General features: G+C 38.3%; 1 protein-coding gene across 3 annotated transcripts; it reads right to left on the bottom strand.

The window, feature by feature from the left end:
* Window positions 1-111: 111 nt before the first annotated feature.
* LOC113112502 (mitogen-activated protein kinase kinase kinase 4-like) lies at window positions 112-27,306 on the bottom strand. Of its 3 annotated transcripts, none has more exons than XM_026278141.1 (27): window positions 26,839-27,306; window positions 17,615-17,790; window positions 15,563-16,860; window positions 14,145-14,402; window positions 13,349-13,501; window positions 13,027-13,184; window positions 12,740-12,856; window positions 11,970-12,069; window positions 11,807-11,890; window positions 11,444-11,713; window positions 10,566-10,715; window positions 10,017-10,178; window positions 9,676-9,809; window positions 9,202-9,280; window positions 9,041-9,119; window positions 8,127-8,226; window positions 7,658-7,786; window positions 5,245-5,345; window positions 5,082-5,162; window positions 3,926-4,117; window positions 3,777-3,847; window positions 3,536-3,652; window positions 3,292-3,451; window positions 3,008-3,130; window positions 1,753-1,859; window positions 1,206-1,385; window positions 112-521 (listed from the first exon to the last, which is right to left on the bottom strand). In XM_026278141.1, exons 1-27 carry the CDS (start codon window positions 26,859-26,861, stop codon window positions 501-503), a joined length of 4,623 nt encoding a protein of 1,540 aa, XP_026133926.1. In that variant the 5' UTR covers window positions 26,862-27,306; the 3' UTR covers window positions 112-500. The 3 variants fall into 3 exon arrangements, with proteins under 3 accessions (XP_026133926.1, XP_026133928.1, XP_026133927.1); XM_026278143.1 differs by lacking the exon at window positions 26,839-27,306 and adding an exon at window positions 25,646-25,822; XM_026278142.1 differs by lacking the exon at window positions 7,658-7,786 and having other exon boundaries at window positions 26,839-27,305.

Here is a 27,306-nt window from a genome sequence, read left to right as displayed (position 1 = left end):
CAAGGCAAACAAAATACCATTTTGACAAAAATAAAAATAAAATTAAAACCTTCTCTGAGACTTTCAACCCCAGGTTTGTATGCTTTCTTCAGTGAACCCTCATTGAAATTGTACATACAGTCAGTCAATGTCAAACTCCCTCCATCTCCCATTCTCTGAAGCTTTGTGCAGAGAACATCCCTTGAATTAATGTATTGTCTCCTAACGTATTCCCTGTGACTCGATCACCAACAGAGTGGCTATTAAACTTCAGCTTTACAATATACTTTATACACAGAAAAACCCTAACCCTATTCTTACAGTATGTACATAACACACTTGTCCGAACATTTCCATCCCATTTGCTCATGTTACTGTACATATAAGACTTTCCCCGCTTTTAACGTCGCAAGGGGCTCGTGTCAAGCCGAGCGTGTCTCTTTTTCCTTCGTCATCCCTCATGCCGTGTGAAGTAGTGCTAGCATTTATGTAAACATTAAGAGAATACACGTCTTTCCACGTCACTCTTCATCTGTGCAGACCTGCAATTGAAAAGACATGAGATTGACGTGTTAGTGCCATTTCCATCAGCCAATCAGGTGACAGCATGTGATATTTGTTACCTATACCGAAATTAAAGTTTTCATTTATCCCAAAAAACTAAATTTAAGTTTATTTAATAATTTGAGATTATTACGGTGCATCACTAACAATAATCAACTCGCATGTAAAATTATAATTAAAGAAAGTTTTTATATCAGCTTTTTAATCTTTAGTTATATAACAGTTTCTACTTCAAAGTATCCGAGCACAAAGCTTACTGAGATTATTGGATGGTAGGCGCATTACAAATAATATTTTTAAGTTTCAACTGAGAGATTATTAAAATTAATTTCTGTTAAAAATGTAAAATCAATATTGTAAACCCAGCCGTACTGTCCAAAAAGTTTATTAATGATTTAGGCCTTCCGATATTCAAATATTTCTATTTGGCAAATTTTAGAGCATCACTAAAAGAAGTCATTGCTGTAGAGCTCAAAGTGAGAATTGATTTGTGTAAGGATGTGTTTTCATGTGTGTAACATGTTGGTGGATGTACTACAATTGCTGGTTGGATCCAATTTGGGTAACAGATTGGAAATTTGTCCTCATCTCCATCGTATGTGTGACCCCTATGAATTAGCTGAAGGAAATAACTAGCTGTATGTGTGAGAGGGAGTTCATACTTTGACAAAGGGGTGGTCCAACAGAGCGCTGGCGGTCCAGCGCCGCTTCGGTTCACTCTCCAGGCAGTGATCCAGGAAGTCCTTCCCCTCTGTGCTCAGCTTTTCAGGAATGGGTGGCTTGTGGCCCATTCCCACTTTATACATGATCTGGAAGTTATGCTCATATTCGTGCCAAGGTCTCTGAAATAAGCAAACAGTATGGAACACAAGTTTTTTGCAGTGGCATGAGGTTTGTTGATATTTTTAAAAATAAAAATGGTACTACAAGACAAATAAACTTTAAAACTGGTGAATATCCAAATCGTTTTGTTGTAATTGTTGGAAATTTGATTATTTACGCATCAGGAAACCCTACCCAGCCGAACCATTTTGGTTGTTTAGTCATGTGTAGACAAGCCCAGAAAATTCCTTTTGATGTGGTGTTGAATGAACGCAGTGCGGATATGTTTTCACTACAGTACGCTATTTTCAAACCAGTTTGTGAATAGCTTGCACATGGGTAATTAAGGAATTAGACCAAACTCAGGCACATAAGACCAGGTTTTACCTTTCCAGTGACCATTTCTATGAGAACACAACCAAGGCTCCAGATATCAGCAGCACGACCATGACCTTCACCCTTTGCTCTAGTGATGACCTCAGGAGCCATGTATGCTAGAAATGAGAAAGAAAACAATGCTTTTAGTGATAATCATCACAATGCTATAAACACCAGACATTATGGCATTTAACTTTTTTTTATTAGCTTTTATTTTACAGTTTAAGCTGTAGTCAATTTATGTACTTTTGTATTTTTTTCGTATTTATTCATCTTTATTTCAGTTGTAGTTTTAGTAATTATAGTACTTAATCTTTTATTTCTGTTAGTTGCCAAGGTATTTCTAGTTGTTGTTTGCCTTTGGGTTTTTCATCTAATATTAATATTTGAGCTCAATTTCACTTAAAACATATTTGGTAACACTTTAGAATAATGGTCCACTAGTTAATGTTATTTAACTACTTTAACAATCTAAGCAAGAACAATCCTTCTACAGCATTTATGCATTATTCAAATCAAAAGTTGTGCTTGTTAACTTTAGTTAATGCACTGTGAATTAGTATGAACTAACAATGAATAACTGGATTTTCATTAACTAACGTTAACAAAGATTAATAAGTACAGTAATAGTTTTATTGTTCATTGTTTGTTCATGTTTATTAATAAATTAACTAATGGACCATTATTCTAAAGTGTTACCAAATATTTTTATTAGATTCAGTTAATAGTAACACTGATGCTAGAAGCTATATTTAACATTGAAATGTTATTATATATTTGAAAATATAAAAGGTTATATTTTAAACTAAAGCTACCCTTTTTTTAAACATTTTTGATATTTATCAATATTGGTGATTAACAAAAAAAATGCATTATTGCTCTCAGTATCCCTTTATTCGCTTCCTGTCCTAGCTTTTACTATTTTGAACGATGTGTAACTGGCACTTTATTGCCATCCTACATTTGCCGTATTCCTTAAAAGTCACTTTGGATAAAAGTGTCTGCCATATGAATAAATGTAAATATAAATGTATTTTTACAGCGATTCATTTTTGACAGCACTGGTGATAAGAAAACGTAAAAAAAAAGTGCTTAAAATAAAGGTCTAGACCTCCAGCGTGCATCAAGAGTTTTTTGAGATCTACAGTAAAGACAGTATTTCGGTATGCAATTTGTCACTTTAGGACACATCACCATACCATTCAAACGGTTTGACATGCCCTCTGGTGTCTAAACTTGGGAACTTCAACATTAAGTCTCTCACCTGCTGTTCCCAGTGTGCTGTTCACCTCTCCAGGCATCGTCTGAGCATTGTTCTTCAGCTTCACCGAGCAGCCGAAGTCCCCTAGCTTTATCAAGCCAGACGACGTGAGAAAGATATTGGCTCCTGGGAAATAAAAGAACAACAATAAATAGTGATGCAACAAAATAATAATTAGCTAGACATTGCATTAACTGTATCCCAGAATGGCATTTTTAATTTTGATGACGAAAAACAGGGAAATGAGGAAAGGAAATCTTGGTGCAAGTCCAGCTAGAAATGAACACCTTTAATGTCACGGTGGACAATGCCGTGTTCATGGAGCACATTGATCGCCGTCGTGATCTGCTTGCTGTAGAGGCGGATGACGTGTTCCTGCAGACCCAGTCTAGACACTTCCTCCAGGGTCCCTTCATCACAGTACTCCATAAAGATATACATCTCTTCCTGCAAGAGCCAATCAGAAACAATGAAGAATAAAAGGACAGAAAACTTCAGCAGACCTTGACGGAACAAAAACACTTTTTTTACCCTGTGCAACTCCACACCAAAGTAGCGGACAAGATTGGGATGTTTGATTCCTTCAAAGATCTTCAGCTCATCGGCCGTTTCCTTTATGGTTTTGTGATCATTGGGCTGAAAGCGAATCTGGAAGCAAATTCAGTTACAGTTAATCAAGTTAACATAGTTATACATGTATAAATGAAATAATATATTAATATTAAAAAAATCAATATTAAAAAAATAATTAATAACAGACTCGGGCACATACCTCCTTCATGGCCATCAGTTCACCAGTGTCTACATTGATGCATGTGTAAACCTTTCCATACTGCCCTTCGCCTGTCAACGAAATAAAACATTTAAATGGAACAAGAAAAACCTCTGCTATGTAATGTAAGCATACCTTTGACCACTGACCTATCTTGTTGCCTCTCTGCCATTTGAATGTGACCTTGCGCAGACCCACATGCATGACGTTGTCATAGGACTTGGGCGTGTTGCACACCTGTCCGATGATGTTTCGCCGTCTCATGAGCACATAGTGCTTGTCATCAAAGATGCGTATAGAGCGCCGGACAGCCTCCATAGGGCTCTGACGCGCTGCAGTGTCTGGAGGACAATCAGAACAGGGGTTGATATACATTATATTTTAATAGATTTCAAAATGTCATTTCTTCCCGTGATGGCAAAGCTGAATTTTTAATCAGCCATTACTCTAGTCTTTAATGTCAAATTACATTTCAGAAATCATTCTAATATGTTGATTTGATGCTCAAGAAACATTTATTATTATTATTATTATCATCAATAATGAAAATAGTTGTGCTGCTTTGTGTAAAACGTGATCTATGTAACAATGTAACATTCTTTACTGTCACATTTGATCAATTTAATGCATCCTTGCTAAATAAAATTAATAAAAATACGTATCTACCCCAAAAATCTTACTGACCCCTGAGGTGTACTGTAGGCAAATATTTTACTATAAAAGTATAGTTCTTTTTTACTATTTTGTTGTATTGGTGCATTTAGATTATTATATCAGTACTGTAGTATTAATGACAGATTTACAGTATTTATCCTTGCACTAAACATTATAAATCTATAATGACAGCTGGTTGAACTTCCATGGGTTGAATCACCATTTTAAGCCATTTCAGAGCAAATACAGCACATAAATAAAGATCAAATACTGTATATAGAACTTTGCCAGAAGCTGTGAAAAATATAGATGCGTATTTTTGTCTATTTTGCACAGCTGTACTTTCATCCGTCATCTTGCATGGCATGCTTGACTTACGATGTTTCTCTTTGCACATGTACAGTATTATGGGAAGCATTCGTATAGTCTGTATTTTTTAGTTTATGTATAGGTAAACATTTATATATAGCATATTTATAGTCAAAATCTGTCAGTTGTGTATAGATTTATACTGTTTTATTTCATTGTTGTATGTCTGTATTTATGTAGCACCGTGGTCCTGTGAGGCACAACATTTTGTCCACACATGTAGCGGAATGACAATAAAACTTGACTTGAACTCATCATCCTAATTTATTTTCTTTGGTGTACCTTTCAACTGGCTGATGAAGTTGCGGAGCTCCCAGCTGCGGCGGGCGGTAATGCTGGGGTCTGCTTTAGGATACGAGGGCTCTGGAAATACAAGAGAAAACTCAAGAGAATATGTTGAAGAAAAATGAGATTTCTTACACAAAGACAAACAATGCAACAGTACCTTCTCTGTCTTCTGTCGGGCTGGAGTGGCGACTGAGGGATTTAAACTGTAGCTCCGCCGCCACAGATGACAGACGGTCGTTCTCATGTACACTAGACACCCTGTGCGGCAGAAAAGAGTCTAAAGTTATATAAGGTCACCATCTTCCTTCAGACAGAAACGGGTTGAGACACATCGCATGCAATGAGTAAAATGAAGCGTTAGATATGACAAGCATGCTTTAGTCTTATCACACCACATAACGCAGAAGGGAAAGCCAGCTCTGTTTAATAAGCAATAGAAGCATTAAGCTCTTTCAAACCTTATACAACAACCTCTGCTTCAGATTTAAACATGAAAAGGTTATGCCAACTACTCTTCAAGCTACCAATGTTGCTTGACAGCATATATAGTTTTGAGTGTATGTTTTGAGAGTTGGACAAAACGTTTCAAATATATCTGAGTACTGATTAGGATCATGCATTTTCAACAACTGCTGGCAGAGGTAGAGGTAAGGTGATCCTTAAACAGCATTTCGTGATCTTTATGGAGATGGATCAATGTGTAATTTTGATTCAGGGATTTCCCAGGTGGCAGCGGGACAGGGTGTTTAAGCTAGTGATGCATGCTAATGCATGCCTCAACAAAGGCTATTAATATAGAAGCACTGGACACTGTGAAAGTTGCAAAGATCACGGTTCCCCAAACACATTTATCATTCAGCAAATCATCTGCTAAGGGCTCATACAGTATTGAAGTGCACAGAAACGTGGAACCAAGACAATTAATGTGGGCTGATAATATATATTCAAACTAGCTGGCAGGGAGTAGGAGCACTACATCACTTTCATGTACAGAACAAATGTGTTACAATTAAAGAGCTCATATCATCTTTTTCATTATTATTTTACTTATCTTTTTTTATGTTCACTTCTGTTTTTTATATACCGTATTTACCGGACTATAAGTCACACTTTTTTTCATAGTTTGGCTGGTCCTGCGACTTATAGTCAGGTGCGACTTATTTATAAAATTAATTTGACATGAACCAAGAAAAATTAACTAAGAGACATGAAACAATAGAAAACATTACCGTCTACAGCCGCGAGAGGGCGCTCTATGCTGCTCAGTGCTCCTGTAGTCTACCACTGAAAAACAGAGCGCCCTCTCGTGGCTGTAGACAGTAATGTTTTCTCTTGGTTCTTGGTTCTAAATAAATGCAATTTATAGTCCAGGGCGACTATAATGTTATAAATATGTAAATATGTTTTTTCCCTCATCATGACGTATTTTTGGACTGATGCGACGTATACTCAGGTGCGACTTATAGTCCGAAAAATACGGTAATAATTCAGTCTTTAATAATTTTTACATTACCTACGGTTTCATTGTGTCTAATTTTGATTGTGCCCCTTAATCCAGTAATGATGTAAAGCATTCTTTACATTGTGAAATAATTACAAATAAGTCTAAAGTAACTAATACTAAAGTAAACTTTATTTTTAATACTGGGATCCTATTATATCCTATAGTATCCGTATATATTATTATAGTTTTGATTTAATATTTAATATTTTTTGTTTTCATTTTAATTTTAGTTCAAGTTTTAGTCATTTTGTAGTGTTTGCTATTTTTAGTAGTTTTTCGATGTCTGTATAGTATTTTTTTTATATAAAAAAAATAATTTGTATTGATTATTCAAGTTAACCTAAATTAAAATGATAAATTTTGTCAATGCTTGGTATTTTAACTAACACAATTTTTTATTATAATTACCCTGGTACATAACTGCACAAGGTTAAGTGAATATTCCCACATTCGCAAAACAAGCGTTACTCTTATTGTCAGTTCCTCTATTTTTTTGTTTTTTTTGTAATAATCTATGATATGCACCACTAATTATTCCAATTATCCAATGGATATTGTTAACACTTAAAATGAACCACTTAAAATGAATCATTTTAACATTTTGGCTTTCTGATTTCAGAAATCCAAAAACGGAGTTATTTTTGCAGTTTGGTTTCAAAAGTATGTATTTTTGTACTGAGCTGTTGTTATAAAGGTTGTGACAGCATGTTTTTTACAATGCCTCTCAGAAGTTCAAGGAAATTTGATTCCTGATAATATTACCCCTTTCATTTCACAACATCCTGTGTAAAAACAGCATTACTCAGAAAATGCATGCTATTCTCGTGGACTTGGGTGAGAAAACAGAACATTTTACAGAAAGAGCAACCTGTTCCACTTTTTTTCCGGTACCCATAATCCTGTTGTTGACATAAAACATTCATAAGAAATTTTCTCAGATTTTTGCCTATTCACTCATGAACCCCAAAATCCACGAGAGATGCTGTTATAACAAGGACGCAATGCTTAGGATGTTGAAAATGTTGCAGAGCTCCATCTGGGGTTGAAAATGGGCAATCCTGACTACCTGGTGTCATTGGGCACACCGCCGGAGGGTTTGGTGGCGTGGCCGTGCTCCCCTGGGGGTAATGGAGGGGTGGGGCGGGGACCTGAGGGACACAACTGGGTACGCAGATCACACGGGAGACTCCGAGAGCTGTGGTGGAAAAACAGACTGATGGCCTCAGCATTCTGCTTTGGATGATGTGTGCATGTGTGAATGCGTTTAATATTAAATAAGGCAGAGCTTTACACACGTTCATATGTCAGCATTAAAACACAAAACACAACACGCACCCATATGAAGCTCCATGATGCAGCACAGATAGTGGTTAAAGCATTAATATAAACTACAGCATTAAAAGCAGCGTGACTCATTTAATTAAACCCTCCTCCAGTTTAAACAGAACACAAGGGCATGCATAGGAAGTACATATACACAAGCATTATCAATGCCACTAGATGTGCTACTGGTGAAGACCCAGGACATGACCTACCTGAAGGCCTCAGCATGAGATGGAGGGATGAAGAGGCATGGGTTTGCAGGGTCGCTGTGGCAACGGGGGACTTTGACAGGTCGAGGGCTGTTTCGTGGGGCTGATGGAAGATCAGATGCCATTAGTGTTGTCACAGTACCAAAATGTCAGTATTCGGTACAGATACCATTGAAAATCCACGGTTCTCGGTACCAAAGCAAAACACAAAAATATTCTAATTAAATAAAAACACCTTTTATAACAAAAAAATTAAACCAATGCCCTTCTTTGAACTTATTTACAATTGTGTTTAAAGTTTTTCTACAAGTAATATAATTATGAAAAACAGTAAACAAATTTCAGCCAAATTTAATTTGTCTTATAATCTACGAAATTTAAACACATTTCATTTTTTGTTAAATAAAGGGGATTTGCTATTAAAATTTAAACATGGAAGAAATATTGTGGGATTTATTTATTTAAAAAATAAAGTTTATTAATTTTTTCAACAGTAGTAGCAGTATCACATACATTCTACTAAATAATAGTAATATTTCTAGCACAATGTCTTTATGTAAAAATTTTCTTTTATTTTGACACTGGTTTTACTCAAATGAAACTGTAAAATGCTTCCTGCTTCGCGGAAATCATAGCGCTTGTATGTGTCAAGAACCGGGTTGAGTGGGTACTCCGTACCACCGGTACTTAAAGAAACCTGTTACCATGACATTTTAATTTTTTTAGTACCGACTTGGTACTGAAGAACCGGGTCTTTTGACAACACTAGATGCCATTATCGATTTACTGCTAAACGGTTACAAATTGCCTTAATTTTTTTTGTGTGTGAATAAATAAAAATTCTTTTTTTTTTTTTTTATGTTTAAAATTAATGTTTAAAATTATCTTAAAACACCACAGAGGAAAAGAACACTTACCAAAATAGATACTACTGACTGGACTGTGCGGTTTGCCGATAACATGCCCAATACATTCATTCATCAGCGCTTGCAGACTCTGCAGGACACAAGATTAACAACTATAAACTCAATTGCAATCCAAAATGTATATTAAAACAACAGTGTATGGGAAATCTCACCAAAAAGTCATCTTCTGGCAAGGCTGATATAAACGCAGCCTCAATTGCTTGAAGAAAATCAAAGCCTTGCGTTGCCCACCTAGAGATCAAATAAAAATGTAACCTCAAATAGCATTTATTGATAGAGAAGCTGGAAACATTTTCTTTGAACATTAGAATCTCTGTGGGATGAAGCACTGGTTCTGCTCCAAAACCTAGTGAGCTTGTGAGTGCATGTATCCTTTACAGAAAATGCAAAAACTTATGTACTATATTTTCTATGCTTATTAGAAAACTGTTCTGTATCAACAAACTCTGTTTTAATTAACCGAGAGGTAATAACACTAGTTTTATGCCAGAAGTACGAGTATGAGTGGCACATTCCAAATCATTGACTTTTAATGTTTTGAAGTTAAGATGCCTTAGAAGGCAGCTGTCTTTGTAGGAAGTACACTGCATAAGACCCTATTTGTTATTATAACAGAGCCTGCTTACCTTGGACGAGTGCCTCTTCCACTTTCACACTTTGTGAGGACAAAGTTCATCCACTTGCGGGCAAAAGCGATGTAGCGCTCCCCTATCCGCCGCCTGAACTCTCCAGACATCAGCCGCACAACCTCTTTATGGTACTGCAGGAGAGCAAAAACAGAAATTGCGATCATCTTTTCTTCCCTATGGTGAAGTATACAATGAAATGGCCAACGAATATACAATGGAACTTGATTTGTCCACAGGGAATTGATTGGATCAGTTGGATTGTTGCTAATTCCTCATTTTAAGCAGACTTTAATGTGCTGTGCAGCAATCATATACACAGAACCCCAATAGTTTCGGACCTCAAAAGCAAAGTTGTAGCCCTGGATCATGGCCTCTCTGTAATACTGCTGCAGTGTGGCTTTCTCCGTCTCCTCCACCTCAGCCTCAAACTCTGACGTGAACATATAATCCACACGGTCGATCGCGGTGTTGATTTTGATGCACAGCTGGAGCGCCTCATTCTGAAAGCACAGAAAATGTTCTTTAAAAGAGCAACACAAACCAAAATTGCTTTGCAAACATCCTATTTGCTGATGCACTGTTATGGGTTTTCATATCATCATGTAATGTAACTACTCCATATGTCTATGGAGCAAAACCAAAAGTCTCTACGCTCCTCAAGCCTGGGTTTTCCAAGTGTATGTGTATGAAAGCGCATGTACTCCATTACTTCATTTGTTTACTAGATCAGTATTAAGTGACACAGATTGAAACCCCTGCTTGATATGATATGAAAGTGGGTCTCCAAAAACTGTGACAGTCAGAAAGTACACATCAGTTTATATGTCAGAGAACAGAAATTGCGAGCATAAAATATATTTGGTTTTTCTGGGTTTGGTCTGCATCACCTTGAGCTGTTCCAGGGCAGAGACGATAAGCGGCTGGCTGGATGTCTGCTCTCGGCTGAGGGTGAGAAGTTCTTCCATGGACTGCTGGAAAGCTTTGCGTTGTGTCACCAGATGGGCTGACTGCATTACAACCAGCAACAGATTTTCCACCTAGGAATCATATATGACATATTAGAAGCTGTAATGATTATATAGAACATTTATTTGACATTTTTTCCAAAGACATGGATTTATTCTAGACCTGAAAATTGCAAAACACATTTTTTGTTCTTCAAAAGACTAAATAGATTAATATAGGCCATTTATATGAAATACAAAGCTTCGTTAGCAACATTAATTACTATAATGGCAAAGCTGAATTTTCAGCAGTCATTAACCCAGTCTTCAGTGTCACGTGAACCTTTAGAAATCTGTCTAAAATGCTGACTTGGTTAATTATTTTCAATCATTACTGGTGCTCAATTACTAATAATGGTTATTATTATCATTGATGTAAACAGTTTTTGCTGCTTTATATTTCAGTCTTCACGGTCATTTTTTATTAAGTTTATGCGTCCTTTCTAAATAAAAGTATAATTTTCTTTTCTTTTTTAATCTTATTCCAAGCTTTTGGAAGTTAGTGTATAACCTGTATTTTTATATATATATATAAAAAATAATAAACATTTTCAATTGTAGTATTATTTCACAATATTACTGTTTTGCTGTTTTTTTCAATCAAATAAATACAGCCTTGATCAGAATACAAGACATCTTAATCTTAATTACTCTTTTAACTTGTAGTGTATACCCACTTTTTTGGTGAAAACATCAGTAGATAGTTGACACTGACAGCACTGAACGGTTCAACTCAAATCATCATATGCGTAACTTCATACCTTCATGGACCGTAATGTGTCCACAGTCTCCACCTGAGGCACTAGTTTGAGCACTGTGCCGTCCCACTCAGTCCACGCACCACCGGTGGTCAAGTCTCCGACTCCATGCTTGCTCATTAGCAGATACGCCTCATCTTCTGGGATTTCGTCTGGTTCTTTCGAGCAGTCCTTTCCAGCTGCTGCATTTAACAGCTGCAAGATGACCAACCGCTGCTCCATCAGATCACAAGGGACGAACACCTGGAGCTCCTCCAGTCCTGGGATTTGGACCTAGAAAAGGGACACACAATGACAGTTATTAAGTACATGTATACCATCTGTTATATAGCAGATTATCATTAATATAGAAGAATGTCTTATTACTTTGACATAATTTTTGGCCTTCAGTGCTTGAAGGAGAGAGGGAACTCCAGTGGTTGACCTGAATTCTGCAGCAATCTCAAGATCCTGAGTAGAAGACAGAAGAATGTTAAAACTGTCCATCACAGTGACACACCACAGTGCAAACAGTGCCAAGTAAACTCACCTTGCGCAGCATCTTGGCAAAGCCCAATGCTTTAGATGCTCTCTCCCTGGCTTCATGGAAGAGCTCTTTGAGTGAGCGACTTGTCTCAATCACTGAACGTCTGCAGGGAGAGAAAAATAGAGATAAATGCTTTTAAATAAAGTATAACAAAGTCTGGGGTCAGTAAGCTTTTTATAAGATGTCTCTTTTGCTTAAAAATAGAATAGTAAAATTGTGGGAAAATTAATACAATGTAAAATAACAATGAATACTGTACATTTTAAAATGCTATTTATTCCTGTGAATTTTTTAGCAGCCATGTCACAATCTTTCAGAAATCACTCTAATATGCAAGTTGGTGCTCAAGAAACAATTTATTGTTATTATCAATGTTGAAATCAGTTATTTTGCTTAAAATCTTGGAATTTGTGATACGTCTTTAGGATTATTTGATGAATAAAAAGTTTTTTAAAAAGCATTTATTTTAAACAGATCTTTTGGAACATTATAAATGTCTTTAATGTCACTTTTGATCTATTAAATGTGTCCTTGCTGAATAAAACTACCATTTTCAGACAGATATTACACCTACATTTGTGTCTGACACTTACAGCACCAAACAGAATTGGATTCCAAACGCATTCACTATTCTATTCTTCCTATAACCCAAAATGTTCTACAGAATTTAGATGAGAAAGCATTTTTGTTAGAATGAATAAGAGTTGACTGTTCAGCAGGCTTTGATAAGTCTAGTCGTTTTTATTACTCATTTCATGTAGTCTCAGACGCACCTGATTTCATCCGAGGCAGTGCTGTCATCCGCACACTCCCAGAACTCATTGCCACTCTTCTGAAGGCCAGCGTCCAGAAAGTCTCCAGTGGATTTTAGCAGCATGCCAGCAATATCACTGGAAAAGACGAACAAGAAGTGATGCTTTTTGTGCACTTTACTTTATTATGGATGTTGATCTGGATTCCAGCCCAAGGATCAATGAAAATATAATACCATAGAATGCTTTTCTATGGTACATAGAAAGCATTCAGTATGTACAGCTAGTGTGCAGAGTATAAGACTAACCAAAAGAGTTTCCCAGACTGGGCCTCTCCACCCCGGATGTATGGAGTGATGACTTTGGTGAAATTCCATTCCTCCTCTAGCAGGTTCTTCAGGCTGTGGGAGGCTTGAGGCAACTGCTGCAACATCTGGATCCAGCTGCGCATGTAGTCAAAGTACACCTGCGGAAAAAAATACAGAAATAAAATAAAACAATACAAGCACAGAGCTGGGCAAACATCCCTGCTACCGATTAGCAGCCATCACTGAAAACCACTCCCACTGAGTCACAACGAAATAATTTTACCATTAATAGAAATACAACACCAGTCAGTCCTAATCGCACCTCTAACATCTTGTGCAGATCCTCCTCAAACTCATCAATGTTGGCATTAGTCTGCAGACCCTGGGGGTCAGTGACGACGCCTTGCAACATGAACTGGTAGTACTGTTTCATCAGGAGCCCTCCTTTAAGAACCTCTTTACACTCACGCACCAACTACAACACACACATAAGACACACAAATCAGTCTTGAAGACAGTCAAACACAATGTCCCCATAAGGCATCACATTTCAAAACAGCCTTAAGTCATAATAACCAATCAAATAAAATGCATATAAACACTACCAGTTATTCTCTAAACTAAGAAATCAACAAAGCAATGCATAAATATAAAAATGAAATTTTAAATATAGGATCTTACATATAGAATATAGAAAAAAATACAGATAAATGGAGTAATATTGTGAAATATTATTGCAATTTAAAATAAATCCTTTCTATTTTAAATTTCTTTTTATTACTATACGGTAATTTATTCCTGTGATGGCAAAGCTGAATTTTCAGCAGCCATTATTCCAGTTTTCAGAATCACATGATCCTTCAGAAATTATTCTAACATGCTGATTTTGTGATTATATATATATATATATATATATATATATATATAGGATTGCATTCCATTCTTTAAAGAATTTAAGATTTGTTTGAAGAATAGAAAGTTTTAAAGAACTCAATTTATTTGAAACAGAAATCACCTGTAACATTACAGATGTCTTTAATGTCACTCTTGATTAATTTAAATCCCAAACGTGTGAACAGCAGTGTATATTCAACATGTAGGTTTAGGTAAGTAATGACCTGCTTGATGCTGAGCAGGGACGGTTCCCCTGCAGGCCTTTGCTCAAGGCGCAGTTTGAGGCACTCGTGAGTAACATTTAGCAGCACACGGCAAAGCACCAAGAAGGCTGGCCGGAATGAGGGCAGGTCCATGTCCACTAGCTCCTTCCACGATACTCGTCCCGACTCCGCCTCTTCCTCCACCTGACCAGACACATGACGAGAGAGCTCTGGAAGGTAGTCACAGTGCTGCAAAGAATAACCCGGGACCGCTGACAGCTAACAGGAACAGAGCAATGAGAACACGGACGTTGGAATTCAGTATTTGATTCTGGTTAGGAACATGAAACAGAAGACACTGAACACAAAATATTGCAGAGACACTGGTAAGAATGTAAAACACAGACACCAATCCCTTGATAAATCTCTTTTTTCACCCTCATTTTGTTCCAAAATTATACGACTTTCTTTTGGCAGAACACAGATTACCTTCTGAAGCATTTCCTGGCCACGACTTTTAATATGCTCTAGCTAAATGAATACCGTAATGGTACTGTCAAGCTCCAAAATCAAATATAGCACCATGAAAGTGGTCTACATGGCCCCTGTGCTATATAAACACACCTAACATACATACCCTACATTTACCCTACTTTCTAAATGTGTTTTTGGTCTTTTTGTAAATGATTCATCCACGCATACGTTTAATTTTTTGACCTCGAAACATTTAATTTAAATGTTTTTAATCAATTTCAATCTTCTGATAAAAGGACAGACTTTTCTCTGGTGATGCATGCTGGACTTAAAACATTTAGTCTGCATAAACCCAAACCATTACTCACAACGACCGCAAGCTCACATATAGATTTGCTTTAATCCAATCAACAACTGATTAATTGAATGAAGTCTCCATTTACTCTGTTTTTTGTTTCACTCGGATGTGTCACTATAAAGACAAAAAAAAAAAGATATGTCACATCGCAACTTTATGTCACTCAGCTCGTAGTGATGTAGATTAATTTGTGCACAAAATTTCTGTTTTTGTTTTTTTTTACAAATCTGCTGATGCAGTACAGGAAACTGGTGGAATGATTGATGATCTAACTGATCTAGTTCTCATATTCACCGACTCAGTGACCCATTTGCAGAGATAAACAGCTCACTAGACATAAATAGAAACATTTGCATATTTAACTCTTGGAGCTTTAAGATTTAGATTCTATTCATAGCAACTGCATGGAAGAGCAACCAGCACAGTTCCCCTTTTGTGCTCAACAGAAGGAACAAAATGAAGGTGAGGTAATGATGTAAGCTTCTCATTCTTTCCAGGTTGCCATGAAGCCAAAATGAATGTTTTCCCATTTTCTCCGATACTCCACACGTTGACAACAAAACTAATCTCCTGCCAGCATTCAGAAGCTCCACAGCGGCTCTCTCACCTCTTGAGCCGGCACGTGACTCAACAGAGCAGTTCTGGACCTCTGCAGTGAACGGTCCATCAGCTTGTGCAGTCTGAGGATCAGTTTACGCAGTCCCATCTGTTTAAGTGCCTTATCCACAAACGGCCTGTATATGGCAGTGGGAAAGTAGCAGGTCTCGTTGTCCATCGGGAGGAACTCCTCCTCTGACAGGAGACGTGAAAACTTTGGCGTGGGGCAAGGTGACTGCTCCCCTTCGCTGGTCGTCTCATTTAAGGTCCTTTCCTCCCCATCAATGTCAGCAGTAGGCTCTGTCTCATCCTCGTCCACCTCATTGTCATCATTGTCATGGGAGCAGCGAGGCGAGGGGATCTCAAAGATGGGCCAGCCGATGCGGGAGAGGTCCCTGAGGCCCAGCACGGTGCCCATCACACGCAGCTTCTGGTTCAGGTCCTGAGTGATGTTGAGCCATAAGCAGAGCGCCTGCACCCTGCCCTGGAAGTCTCGAGCTGCATACTTTTCATAGTCCTTCTGCAAGGTCTGCAGAGATGGGTACAGAGCTTCCACCGACTCTAACAGCGACATGACCCACTTGACCTGATCGAAAGCTACCCGCTGCCTTTGCAGGTGCTCCCGGCACTCCAGCGCCGAAGAAAAAGGAGCAGCAGCATCGATCTCTCCCCAGGACGTGGAGCAGGTGCTAAAGCTAAATGAATCATTCCTGCAGTTGGTTTCATCATGGCAGGAGTTGCTCTCCTCAACTGAGGCATTGCTCTCAAGCCCGGCTAGGCTGCTATAGTCCACTTTGAAGTGCAAAACCTCACTGATGATGTCAGGTATGGCTTGGCGGGCAGTGTACAGGTACAGGTCCTGCTCCGCGATGCTACGGCGGGCGTGCCAAGCCTGCAACTCCAACCAGATGACCTCATTGTTCTGGCCCATAAAGGCCATGTTCTCCAGGCCTCGCTGTTCCTTCTCCTTCTTCTTGGATGACATGGAGGTGAGCTTAAGGAGCAGCCGCAGAGTCTCAAAGAATTTGAGGCGGTCTGCCGGACAGTCTGTGCGCGAGGTCTGCCGGTGGGTGCGAACAGGCAACATGCCCAGGCTCAGGTAGGGCTTGCGGGGATCCATGTTTCTGGAGCCGATGGCACTGGTCTTGGACAACGGATCCAGCATGAAGGAGCCCTGGAATGTCTTCTTGCTGTCCCGCTGGTTGGAGCGCTGGTTGAAGCGCTGCTTCTTTTCCTGCTTGTAGCTGTGCTCTTCAGAAGGCTCGGCTGATCTGGCTTGAGACAACGGGCTGGAGGAACCTGGCTTCTCTGTTGATGAAAGAGATAAAGGTAGATGACCTAAATCATTTATTCCAATGAGGTAAAAAAATATAATATCCTGTGATGCATCTAAATATACTTCTATACATAGTCTGTTTTTTTCCTTACTGTACTACTTGCATTAAATACAAGCAATATAATAGAACATTACAAAAAATAATGTGTTAAAAATAACAACACATTTAATGTACCTGGCCCAGACCTGTTCGTCATCTTACATTACATGCAGTTGCTGACAAATATGCTGGGCTATGACTGACTATGTGATGTAACCTAATTGAATGCAAGTATATGCCCCTAAAATTCAAGATATGAGGGCAAAAGATGCCCCTGGATGGGGTTTTCTCTTACATTACATCACATGACATGAATTAGCAATATCACACAAGCAGAAGAACTGCAAATGTGAAACTGATTTTATACAACACTTTTTTAAACTACTTTTAACTAAGTAAAAAGGTTCTTTTTTTTTTTTTCTTTTTTTTTTTATTGCATTTAAGACACAACACTGTAAATATTGTCTGGTTCTGCTCAATTTCACAAACAAAAATATTTCTAAAAAACACAATTTTGTGCCACATAGTGGCAGTCCTAGTTATTACTCTTTAATTTTAATAATTGTTTTTCCCCTTAATAATTAAATATCAGTGCTAGAGGTACTACAGTTTTCTTTATTTTCATTCAACATGATCTTACATATGGGAGCCCACCATATGTTTCAGTTAAAGTTAAGGGCTCTCACCTTTGCCCTTTGACCCCTGGCTGTTTCTCTGGTGTTTGTTGGACATCCGTTTCATCTGCCGAGGAGTGCGGGGAGGGGAGGTGCTGTAGAGAGTCTCCTCTTCCTGGCTGGGCTCGTCCCAAGACTCATCCACCTCAGTGTTCTGCTGGGGCACATCTTTGGACGAGTCCTTGAGCCTGAACAGAAATCACAACAAATCTAAAATATGGGACTGTAGTGGCCTAATGGTTAGAGAGTCAGACCTGCAGCCCAAAAGTCACAGGTTAGAGTTCGAGCTATTTCTTCCACCTTCAGTACCACGACAGGTTAAATGCAGAGCACAAACTTTAAGGATGAACACCATCCTTGGCTACACATCACTTCACTTTCACTTTCAAATAAGATTATAAAGCAGAACCTAAGAAAATAAATGCACAGCAAGGTCAAGAAAAACACTGAGGGTCTTACAGTTTTTAAGATGATTATAAATCAGAAGAGTTCATTCGTCCCTTATACAATGAAACAAAAAAAGGACTGATTTGCTAACTAGTGCAAAACTAGCCATCCTGCAGAGACAAACTGTGTATGTAGGTGTATTTGGACACGTGCATGTCTGTGTGTGTGGGAGGAAAATGATACTGATACAGGGCCACTGTCAAGCAATGGAGAAAGGGATCACTGTGGGGTCAGACTTTGGTCGAGTTAATCTGTGTTTCCACTCAAAAAGACCACTAAAAGTAAAGCCAGAATCATCCATCTGCCCCTCACATACATAAATTCACCCACAATCCCCTAGGGAGTCACCAGCCAGCCCAAAAGTCCCCCCCAGACACCTGCTGCAGTTTGTGGTCCTCGTGCCAGAACATCAGACACAGCCCGTCTGACCCCCTGCACTGCACCCCACCGCTGCCGCCACTGAACATATGGATACCACCCCAAGACCCATCATTTACATGTAGCTGACTCGCATCACTTTAAAAAAAAAAGCAACATTTTGGCACCATCTACTATGGTTGCACAAGTTGCAGAAAAAAATGTACTTGTGACTTTTCTGATAAAAATTTCAATTGCATGGTTTTTAACGCTCCAGGTTTGTTGTGCTTGTTTTTAGGGCTGCACAATATGCCCAAACTTTGTGATGATTATATTTCAGTATAATTATTATATAATATTTATTAATAATAGTAATATTAAACATAAAACTAAAATACAAGACAATTAAGAAAAATAATAAAATAATCATCATAATTGAATCTATTTGAAAGTAAAACTGTATAAATACAATACAAATATTTATAAACTTTAATAGCGCTTCTTATAAGTTTGAGAAGATAGTTGGCACATTTTGCATTCCCGAATGCACATTATAAACAACCCAAACTCACAGTGCATGCAGAGATGACTTCATGAGGAGCAGCATTTTCTGCAAGCCAAGCCGTTTTGAAACACAATAAAAAAAAAACATCTCCAGATAATGAGCGGATAGTGTTTAAAACACCAAATTGCAATGCAGCAAGTACATTTATTTAATTAAACTGCAGATTTTGCGATCTGATAATCGCGCTAAGCCATATCACGCTTTCAGCTACTTTGATCAATCGTGCAGCCCTACACTTAAACACATACACACGTTGCATGCAAACTGATCTGTCTTTTTTCAATAATGAGCACAGCAATGACATGAATTCTAAACACTTGACCACACAAGCAATAAGAAGGATTCCATAACTTCTAAATATGTACTGCTGGGAGAGTGACAGAGTGTTTGTGTTTGAAGGTGCAGCCCTGGGCAGAGTCTAACAGTGACCAAACCCTTCAGGAATGACACAGGAAATAATGAAATCAGCCTGGCTTTGGCTGTTTGTTTGGTTGCTATGACGTATCTCCATTGAACGCTGCTTGAGCACTAGAGCAGAAAGGTCTAAAGAATTCCACCTCTGTACCATCATCCCACTGAAAGGCATCCAACCTGCAGGAACACCACGGCAGCGCCATGCAACCCCATAATGCACAAAAGGAACAAGTTGTTGATTTATGGCTGCATATGCAGCTCAAGTCTACTGAATAGCTCGTCCAAGGATATCTTGAACAAACTATACAGCAGAGGAATGTTACAGCCTTTCACGAGGGCCATAAACAGAGCTGACCACATCTGCTTCGCTGCAGTCAAGAGAGGCCAGTGAACTCTGACCCCATCCGCCACTGGAGTCATTGTTGTAGCCTGCAGCGCTTCATTGTGTGTGAGCGACACGTGGACCAAATGGTCTCAGCATCTAATGGCTGGTCGCAGCCAGTGATAGGATTAGGAATGAATGATACTGCTGAAATTCTAAATGTTTTTAAAAATTATGACAATACTCAGTATGCTAAAGAGACATTTTTAAGTATTTATTCAAAAATTATAATAAGGACAGAACAGGGCCCACTAAGATCCTCTACATTATAACATGCTCGCTAGACGTGGTGGAGGGCACTCAAAAAAATGGTCCTGAGCCCCATAAAGTTTCCCACTAATTGAACATGATCAAAGGCAAAACAGTGTACAACTCTTTATAAGGGCTTTGCAGTTCAGTTTGCAATGGTAAACACCCCCCCCCCCCCCCAAATCAATTGAGTAACTATGCTTTAAATTGATCAAACACAAATTCTAAGTTTAAAATACACTTTATTATTTTAAACTTTTGATAAAGGAAAGCTGAAAAAAATGTATCAGTGTTTCCACAAAAATATTAAAGGCTGGGTAGGTGATTTTCTGTTAAGCTGGTTGAAAGGGTCTTCAAATTCTTAAAGCAATCACTAAATTAAGTGGTCTACATGTATTCATATGTATTTATATATCGGCCTGAGGGCTACGACTGGCTGTTGTTCCTGTCTGTCAACATATGTATTTGCATATTTCCGAGCACCCTTTTGATGCAGGTATGATACATCATCAGTGCATTCCGTTACACCATTGCAGACCAAGCGTGAATGGAAGGTGTTATCATTGTAATATTGTGCACATTGTGGTAAGGTTTTCTCACCGGTAAATGAGACATGATGTAATCGGACAGCATTGCATTCAACCCTCCAGCAACGCCATCTCTTTTCATGTTGCTCTGGTCTGCCTGTGCATGTTCATGTGTTTTGGATGCGGCGTGGCTTTGGAGAGTGAACAAAATGGACCGGCTCACTTTCTGGTGTTTTTCCACTCCATGGTACAGCTCACTTAAATAGTAACACCTCCAATACCAAAAGCACCCACCCACACCAATACTAAAATGTGACATGTTAACACTGCAAGTCAATACCAGCGTCATCAGATTTGCGACATGAGACACCGAACCACTGCAGTAGAGGCAGCGCAACTGGTCTATAACCCCTCCCACTTTCAAGCATTACTAACTGCAGTTAAAAAGGCAAGCAAGCCGAGCCATGCAGAGCCGTGCCGAGTCGTACCGAAGCAAGTGGAAAAGCTTGCTATTGCTAGCCTCTCTGAAATTGCCCACCCTACCTTTAGGCAGCACAACTGTTTTTATTGTATTGTATTACTATGTTTTAAAAAAAATATTCATACAACATTTCCTTTTTTTGGGGGGGGGGGGGGGGAGACTTTTCTTAAGATTCACCCTGGCAAATAAGGTGGTTGACAAGCTGATAAGGAGGGAATGTATTAGCAATTTTTCCCTTTAGTGGAAAAATAAAAATCCAATGTAGATTTTTTTTTTTTTTAAAAGAAGAAGAAGAAGAAACATGGACTTGTGATGAATATAGGGAGAGAATGAAAATAAATGGAATCGTTTTTTCAAAGGATGTTCACGGTCGTGGCCAAAACCTAAAAGAACATCATGTCACAGACAAAACCAAAATAGTAAGCCACGCCACACTCTTTGAATCACGTAACTTTGACATAAGCCCTTGCGAGCTATGTTTTGTTACCGCTGACATGTGCACACACACACAGACACATTCACACACTTCCTTCTCTAACAGGCGGACAACATCCCTGCTGAGCCACAGGCTGACTGATTGAAGCCCTGCAAGTCACATGAAGACCTGATTGGGCACCATCAGTCACCACTGACACAGGTGAATTGATGTTTTTTTTTTTAATCTTTAGTAACATTATGTCTTTACTGTTATTTTTGATCAATTTAATGTGTCCTTGCTGAATAAAAGCATATTATTATTATTATTATTTAAATCTCACTGACTGAAGATGGCAGTGTGTATTTGCAAAATGTAATTACATTTTAAAAAATCATAATGGCAATTAATATTTTTTTTAAATCTAACAGATTAATTGATTATCAAAACAGTTGTTAGCTGCAGCCCAAGCACCAAACTTCCATCAAAATGACCTTTCCCCAGAAGCCCTGGAAACACAATCCAGAGACATTGTTAGTAAACAACTCCACTGGCCTGTGATGTTCCCTTGAGTGTTTTTCTCTGAGCTCATGTCGTCATGCGATTGATACTCAACATTTCCTCAGAGACGTGAAGGTTCAAGGAATGGAAATGATTCTGGTTTGGATTTTTGCATTTGTGGTTCTGAATCGGAGCCTACAAAGAAAACTAAAATGGTCAAATGTGCAACTTCTGCATCGTAAGCAGCACCAGATAAAACTGCAAGCCGTTTGTTTGAGAAGAAAACAATGTATCAAAACAATTTGCAATTCTGTTTGGTGCTGGCGTTTTATTCCAAATTTACACAGAGCTTTCAAAATAGTTAGTGTGTGAATATTCATAAATGTAAATTGAATTCAGTAAGATTTTTTGGATAAAAGTATCTAGAAACGTGCAAATGTAAACTGGTTTCCATGGCCTGTCAGAATTATGTCCTACTGCAGTCAAAAGCATTGCACTCAGGCCATTACTAAACTGTATTACCAATCAAGATCCAGAAAGACTCTACATTCTTGCACATTTTCCTTATTGTGAAAGCAGCAAAAGTGCAGCACTTCGAGGTTTTGGTCTTATTGATTTGCATCTTCCATATCACAACATACACGCACTTCCATGCTAAGAATGTATCTGCATTATGCAAGAAAACACATTTCCTATAATTGCATGACACAAACTGACTAAACGTAATGGTGCTTGTAAAGTTAAAGGTTGGCCTCTTAAATAAGATCTCTATAGGCACAAATTAGATCTATGATTCATTGCTATAATTGTAGTCTATACATCTTATGCATGGAGTGGTTGCTGTTGGCCGTGGATGAATGAAGTGGATAATAGCACAAAGTCACATTAAGAAAAGTGAGTTCCAGGAATGCTAAAGCAGACTTCCTCTAATTTTAAAACAATCTACTTCCTCTGATCTATTTCCCATCACTATGCCACAGACTTGTACAATATCATTTCCTGTGTCCACATAATGACCATTTGCAGCTGCAAGGCAGAATGACTTAGTGTTTGTGTGTGCATGTGGGTGGGTGACATTAAGACATAAGCATGCAGAGAAAAATGGAATGAGTGTTGTATGGGGAACCAATGAAAATCCACCAACCTTGTCTAGCCGATACCTCTGCATTGAAGTCTCAACATAAGCCGCTATTCTAACCTCCACCCCAGGGCACACCCTCTTCGGACAATTGAAAGCATAATGGAAGGTATTACATGAGAAACTAAAGACTGTTTTGGGAGTTCAGCTAGACAAGTGATTGCTTTGGGATGATCCGTGTTACATCTCAGCCCTTCCTTCCTGAAGACAAATCAAAAAGAGGACACTGTGGGCTGAAGCTCTGCTGGGCAGAGAGATGCAGGTGCTTGGCCAACATGCAAACCAAAAATACTAACCTTGTAACCAAAATACCACATAGAGGAAAGAAATATCAGTGACATGCATATAAACCACAAAAGCATCATGTGTGGCTTCAGAGCACAGCTGTGTCAACTACTAGGGCTGTCAGGAATATCCAATATTTAATACATTATCAATATTATATTGGCAGTGACATGACGAAAAAAATCTAACCATTTTTATTTGGCTTGTAGGTCAATTTTGTGTGAACTGCTTGTGTCACAAGTCCAATTTATTTCAAAAAAAGTATAAAGTAAATTAATTTTTTAAATATCATCATCTATATATTTAATATCATCTCTTTTCAACATCTTTATTCAATTCATTTTCCTGAATCAGCTGTTCAAATTATTCAGTTCAAAACAACTACTTGTTTACATCATGCAAAAATGTTTACTGGAATAACTGCATGTGATTTTGCATGCTTTCATAAGAGTAGATAATGTATACTGCTGTTTATTTAATATTGCTTTAATTTATTTTTGCAGATATTAATGAAAATGATGCACGTTTAGTAAAAAAGCATGCCTTGATTATATTTAATTATTGTATTTACGTTTAATACCATATCAGTTCCACAAACGGATAAGCTTGGCAGAGAAGATTCAGAATTCCATAAATACAAACAATACAAATGCAGAAATTTTATAAAATTCAACTTATTTATATTTTTCATACACAATACTCCATAAAAGATTCCGTTTTTCCTGGGTCAATCTTATAAACCATGTCCTGCAAAGTTTGTCCTGATAAAACTATTGACTCATGACAAACAATTAATCAGACCAAAACATTTGTTTTTCATACTTTAAACAATTAATCTACTTGGTAATGAAAGCTGTAAGGGAGAAACAATGCTTCTCAAAGTCAGATAAGACATGCACTGCACCATGGACTGTGCAAAGAAATAAATTAATGAGATCCAGCCATGGGTGCCTCCAGGACGCGAGGTCAACATTCTTTTAGTGCACCACATCCTGGAATTGAGACATGCTTGTGGTCATAAATGAACAGGGATGGGGATTTACAGCATGCTACACACTGACGTAAAACCTCAAAACATCAGTTCTGCAAGTTAAACAACTATACGGAAGAATTGCTTGCTTGACAGCTGCAGAATAATCAATAACAGTACTGAATAACATACGTACTGTTCGACTTGACCTTAAGTCACCACACAAGGCCAAAAAATGCATTCTTGACACACTAAGCAATTTTCAACCAACAAATGCTATGCAAGCTGATTTTATAGTTCGCCTCATAGTGGCCCAGTTCACATTAACTGCATGATAAAACAGAAATTAAAGTGCACAACAAATCACTGATATTGCATTCTAAGTTATCTCTATCTTTAACACTTACCAATGAAGTTGTTTATCAAGAGGAATTGCTAGGAAGGGTGGGGATAGCAGAAAAAAAAAAAGAGACAAAACAAGGCATTCTTGACAAGCTGTTGCCAGGCATTCAGGGCAAACTCTTTTGGTGACGTTGCGTGGGGTCATAATAGATAAAACTAAGAAAACAAAACATTCCACTGAGCTTATCAGCTAAAACCTTGTGCACATGGCAGTGAGCAAACAACACTTTCTGAACCTGATCTTAAACAGAAAGACTCAAATGCAAGAGAACACACCATAATGACAGCAAATAATGCACTGCAAAAAAGGCACGAGAGATATGGATGAAAATAAAATCCCAGCACAAGCTAATCAGATTCTCAAAAGAAATCAAAACATCAGTGAATGAATAAAAAACCAACACAAACAACTAAATTGCCCGATTACAACACTCAGAAACTGGATGTTGCACGTCAAACCCAAGAATTCCTGCTAAGAGAGCAGCAGGGTGATTCTGGGAATAGCAAATCAAACATTTCCTCAACTCACTGAGGGAGTGTGTGTCAATCTGACTCATATCATAGGAGTCTTCATATTTAATCACGGCTGTTTGTCTCATACCGGCTATCGGATCAATGTCCAACTTTACTCCTAGTGTGTGTTGTTTTTTAGGGTTCTCTGCAACTCAAGTTGCAATCGAGGAATGATGCAAACAAACTTGAACACTGAACCGACAATCTCAAAATGTATAATCGAACGCTGAGATCGAAACCGGATATAACCGGTGATCTGTCCATGCAACTGAAATGGAACTCATTCCCGAAACTTTAAAAGGCACACTGCAGAAAGTGAAAGAGAGAGGGACACCACACATAACTCGCGCGCTAGCTGGGTACAATGATCTTGCACATAGAGGCACGATCTCTTTACCTTTTCCACAGGTCGGCTCGATTCCATCAACATTGAGTTTTCCCCACAGAAACGGATATAATCGTGCATACGCTTATTTAATGAAGCTGTTTTTAGTTCTTGTACAAAAAGTTTGCAACTTTGATGTGAAATTCTGCTTAGTGTTGCGCTGCAAAGCGGGATCACTTTGTGGCAGGAAGCTAGTTGCGGCGATGTCTGATTCGTGAATGAATCATTCTAGTGAGTCGATTCTTTTCAAAGAAGTGATTGAACTGCTTACAACTGTTGAACTGGACTGAATCGGCCAGAGTATGTTATCTATTTATTTAACGCCATATAAAATACCAGCAAACAAACAAAAAAAATTATATCACACAAGATTTTTTTACATTAACGTGATCAAAATTCTAAAACTTTTCCTAAATAACTCTTTAAGTGAGTTCATTTCAAAAAAGAGTTTTCATACTATGTGTGCCACTAACAGTTTCAAAATATTTTATTTTTAAGAAATACTCATACAGGTTTCAAACGACTTTAATGAATAAATTATGACACAATTTTTGGGTAAACTAATTACTCGGACAATCAAGAATCAAGAAATAACAAGGATGATGATTTATAATGAGATGCATTGAACCAAAGACCCTTTATCTATAGTCTTTATTTATCCAACTTGAATGAACTAAGGATGTGGCAAAATAAATCTAAGTTTAATAGCAGATATGTTAACTATTATTATTTTCCAGATCTATCAGCGCAAAAAAAAAGTTACAATAAATAGCATTTTATTCAAATGTTAAGAAGTTTATCAGTTTAAATTTGTGTTTGTAATGAGCTAAATCATGGCTGAAACAAACTGAACAGACATTGAATTATAGATAAATAGATACCCTTATTAATAAAACTAAATAAATGCACGTAATAAACGGCTATTTCTAAACCTTGAAATATGCAACGACATAAAAGACTGCGGAATCTAAATTCTGTTGAAGCGAACGATTCGCGGAAATGACTCGGACTTCCCAACACTAGCGGGTTGAAGCTGAAGCGCGCATGCGCTCTAGTCGCGCCCAATACGGTCTCAATGGGTGCACTATTTGGCAGCGTGTCCTGAATCCCGGCTGTGTAGTTGCCCGACCACACACACGCACATATATGCACACAGACACACAGACTTTAATACAAACTGACTGGTTCTGATGCGCTTCCTTTACCTGTTCTCATCCGGAGGCTCCATAACCGGGACCGAGTCGACGGGATGGCTCTCCGTTCACCCGTGCATGAATCAGAACATGTCCAGGAAAACAGGGGTCGACTTTGCAAAGACTGGGGTGTGATACGAGTCCCGGTGCACACTTTCTATCTCTATCCGTCTGCAGAGTTGAGGCTCGCCCGTGTGTGCACTGACGCCATATTTCCAGCGAGCCGCTGATGAGGGAGTGACACTCACACTCTACGGCAGCTCGCGCAGTACAGACCGGATCACGGCCGCCCCGTTCAGACGCAGCCAGGAACTGCAGAAAAAAACACCTTACAAAAGATCCAGCTGCCAGATTTGATGTGCATGTGCAAGGGGCGAACGAATGCTTTCTTCACATCACTTAAATAATAATGCAATTTCAAGGGGCATGTTTCTTTTGTAACTGTCGCTCTCCTGTACACATGTTGGAAAAAAATCTAAT

The sequence above is a fragment of the Carassius auratus genome, chromosome 13 (assembly GCF_003368295.1).
Source record: "Carassius auratus strain Wakin chromosome 13, ASM336829v1, whole genome shotgun sequence".
NCBI classification, from domain to species: domain Eukaryota; kingdom Metazoa; phylum Chordata; class Actinopteri; order Cypriniformes; family Cyprinidae; genus Carassius; species Carassius auratus.
The sequence above is the reverse complement of the archived record's forward strand: the minus strand, read 5'-3'. Positions and strand labels throughout refer to the sequence as shown.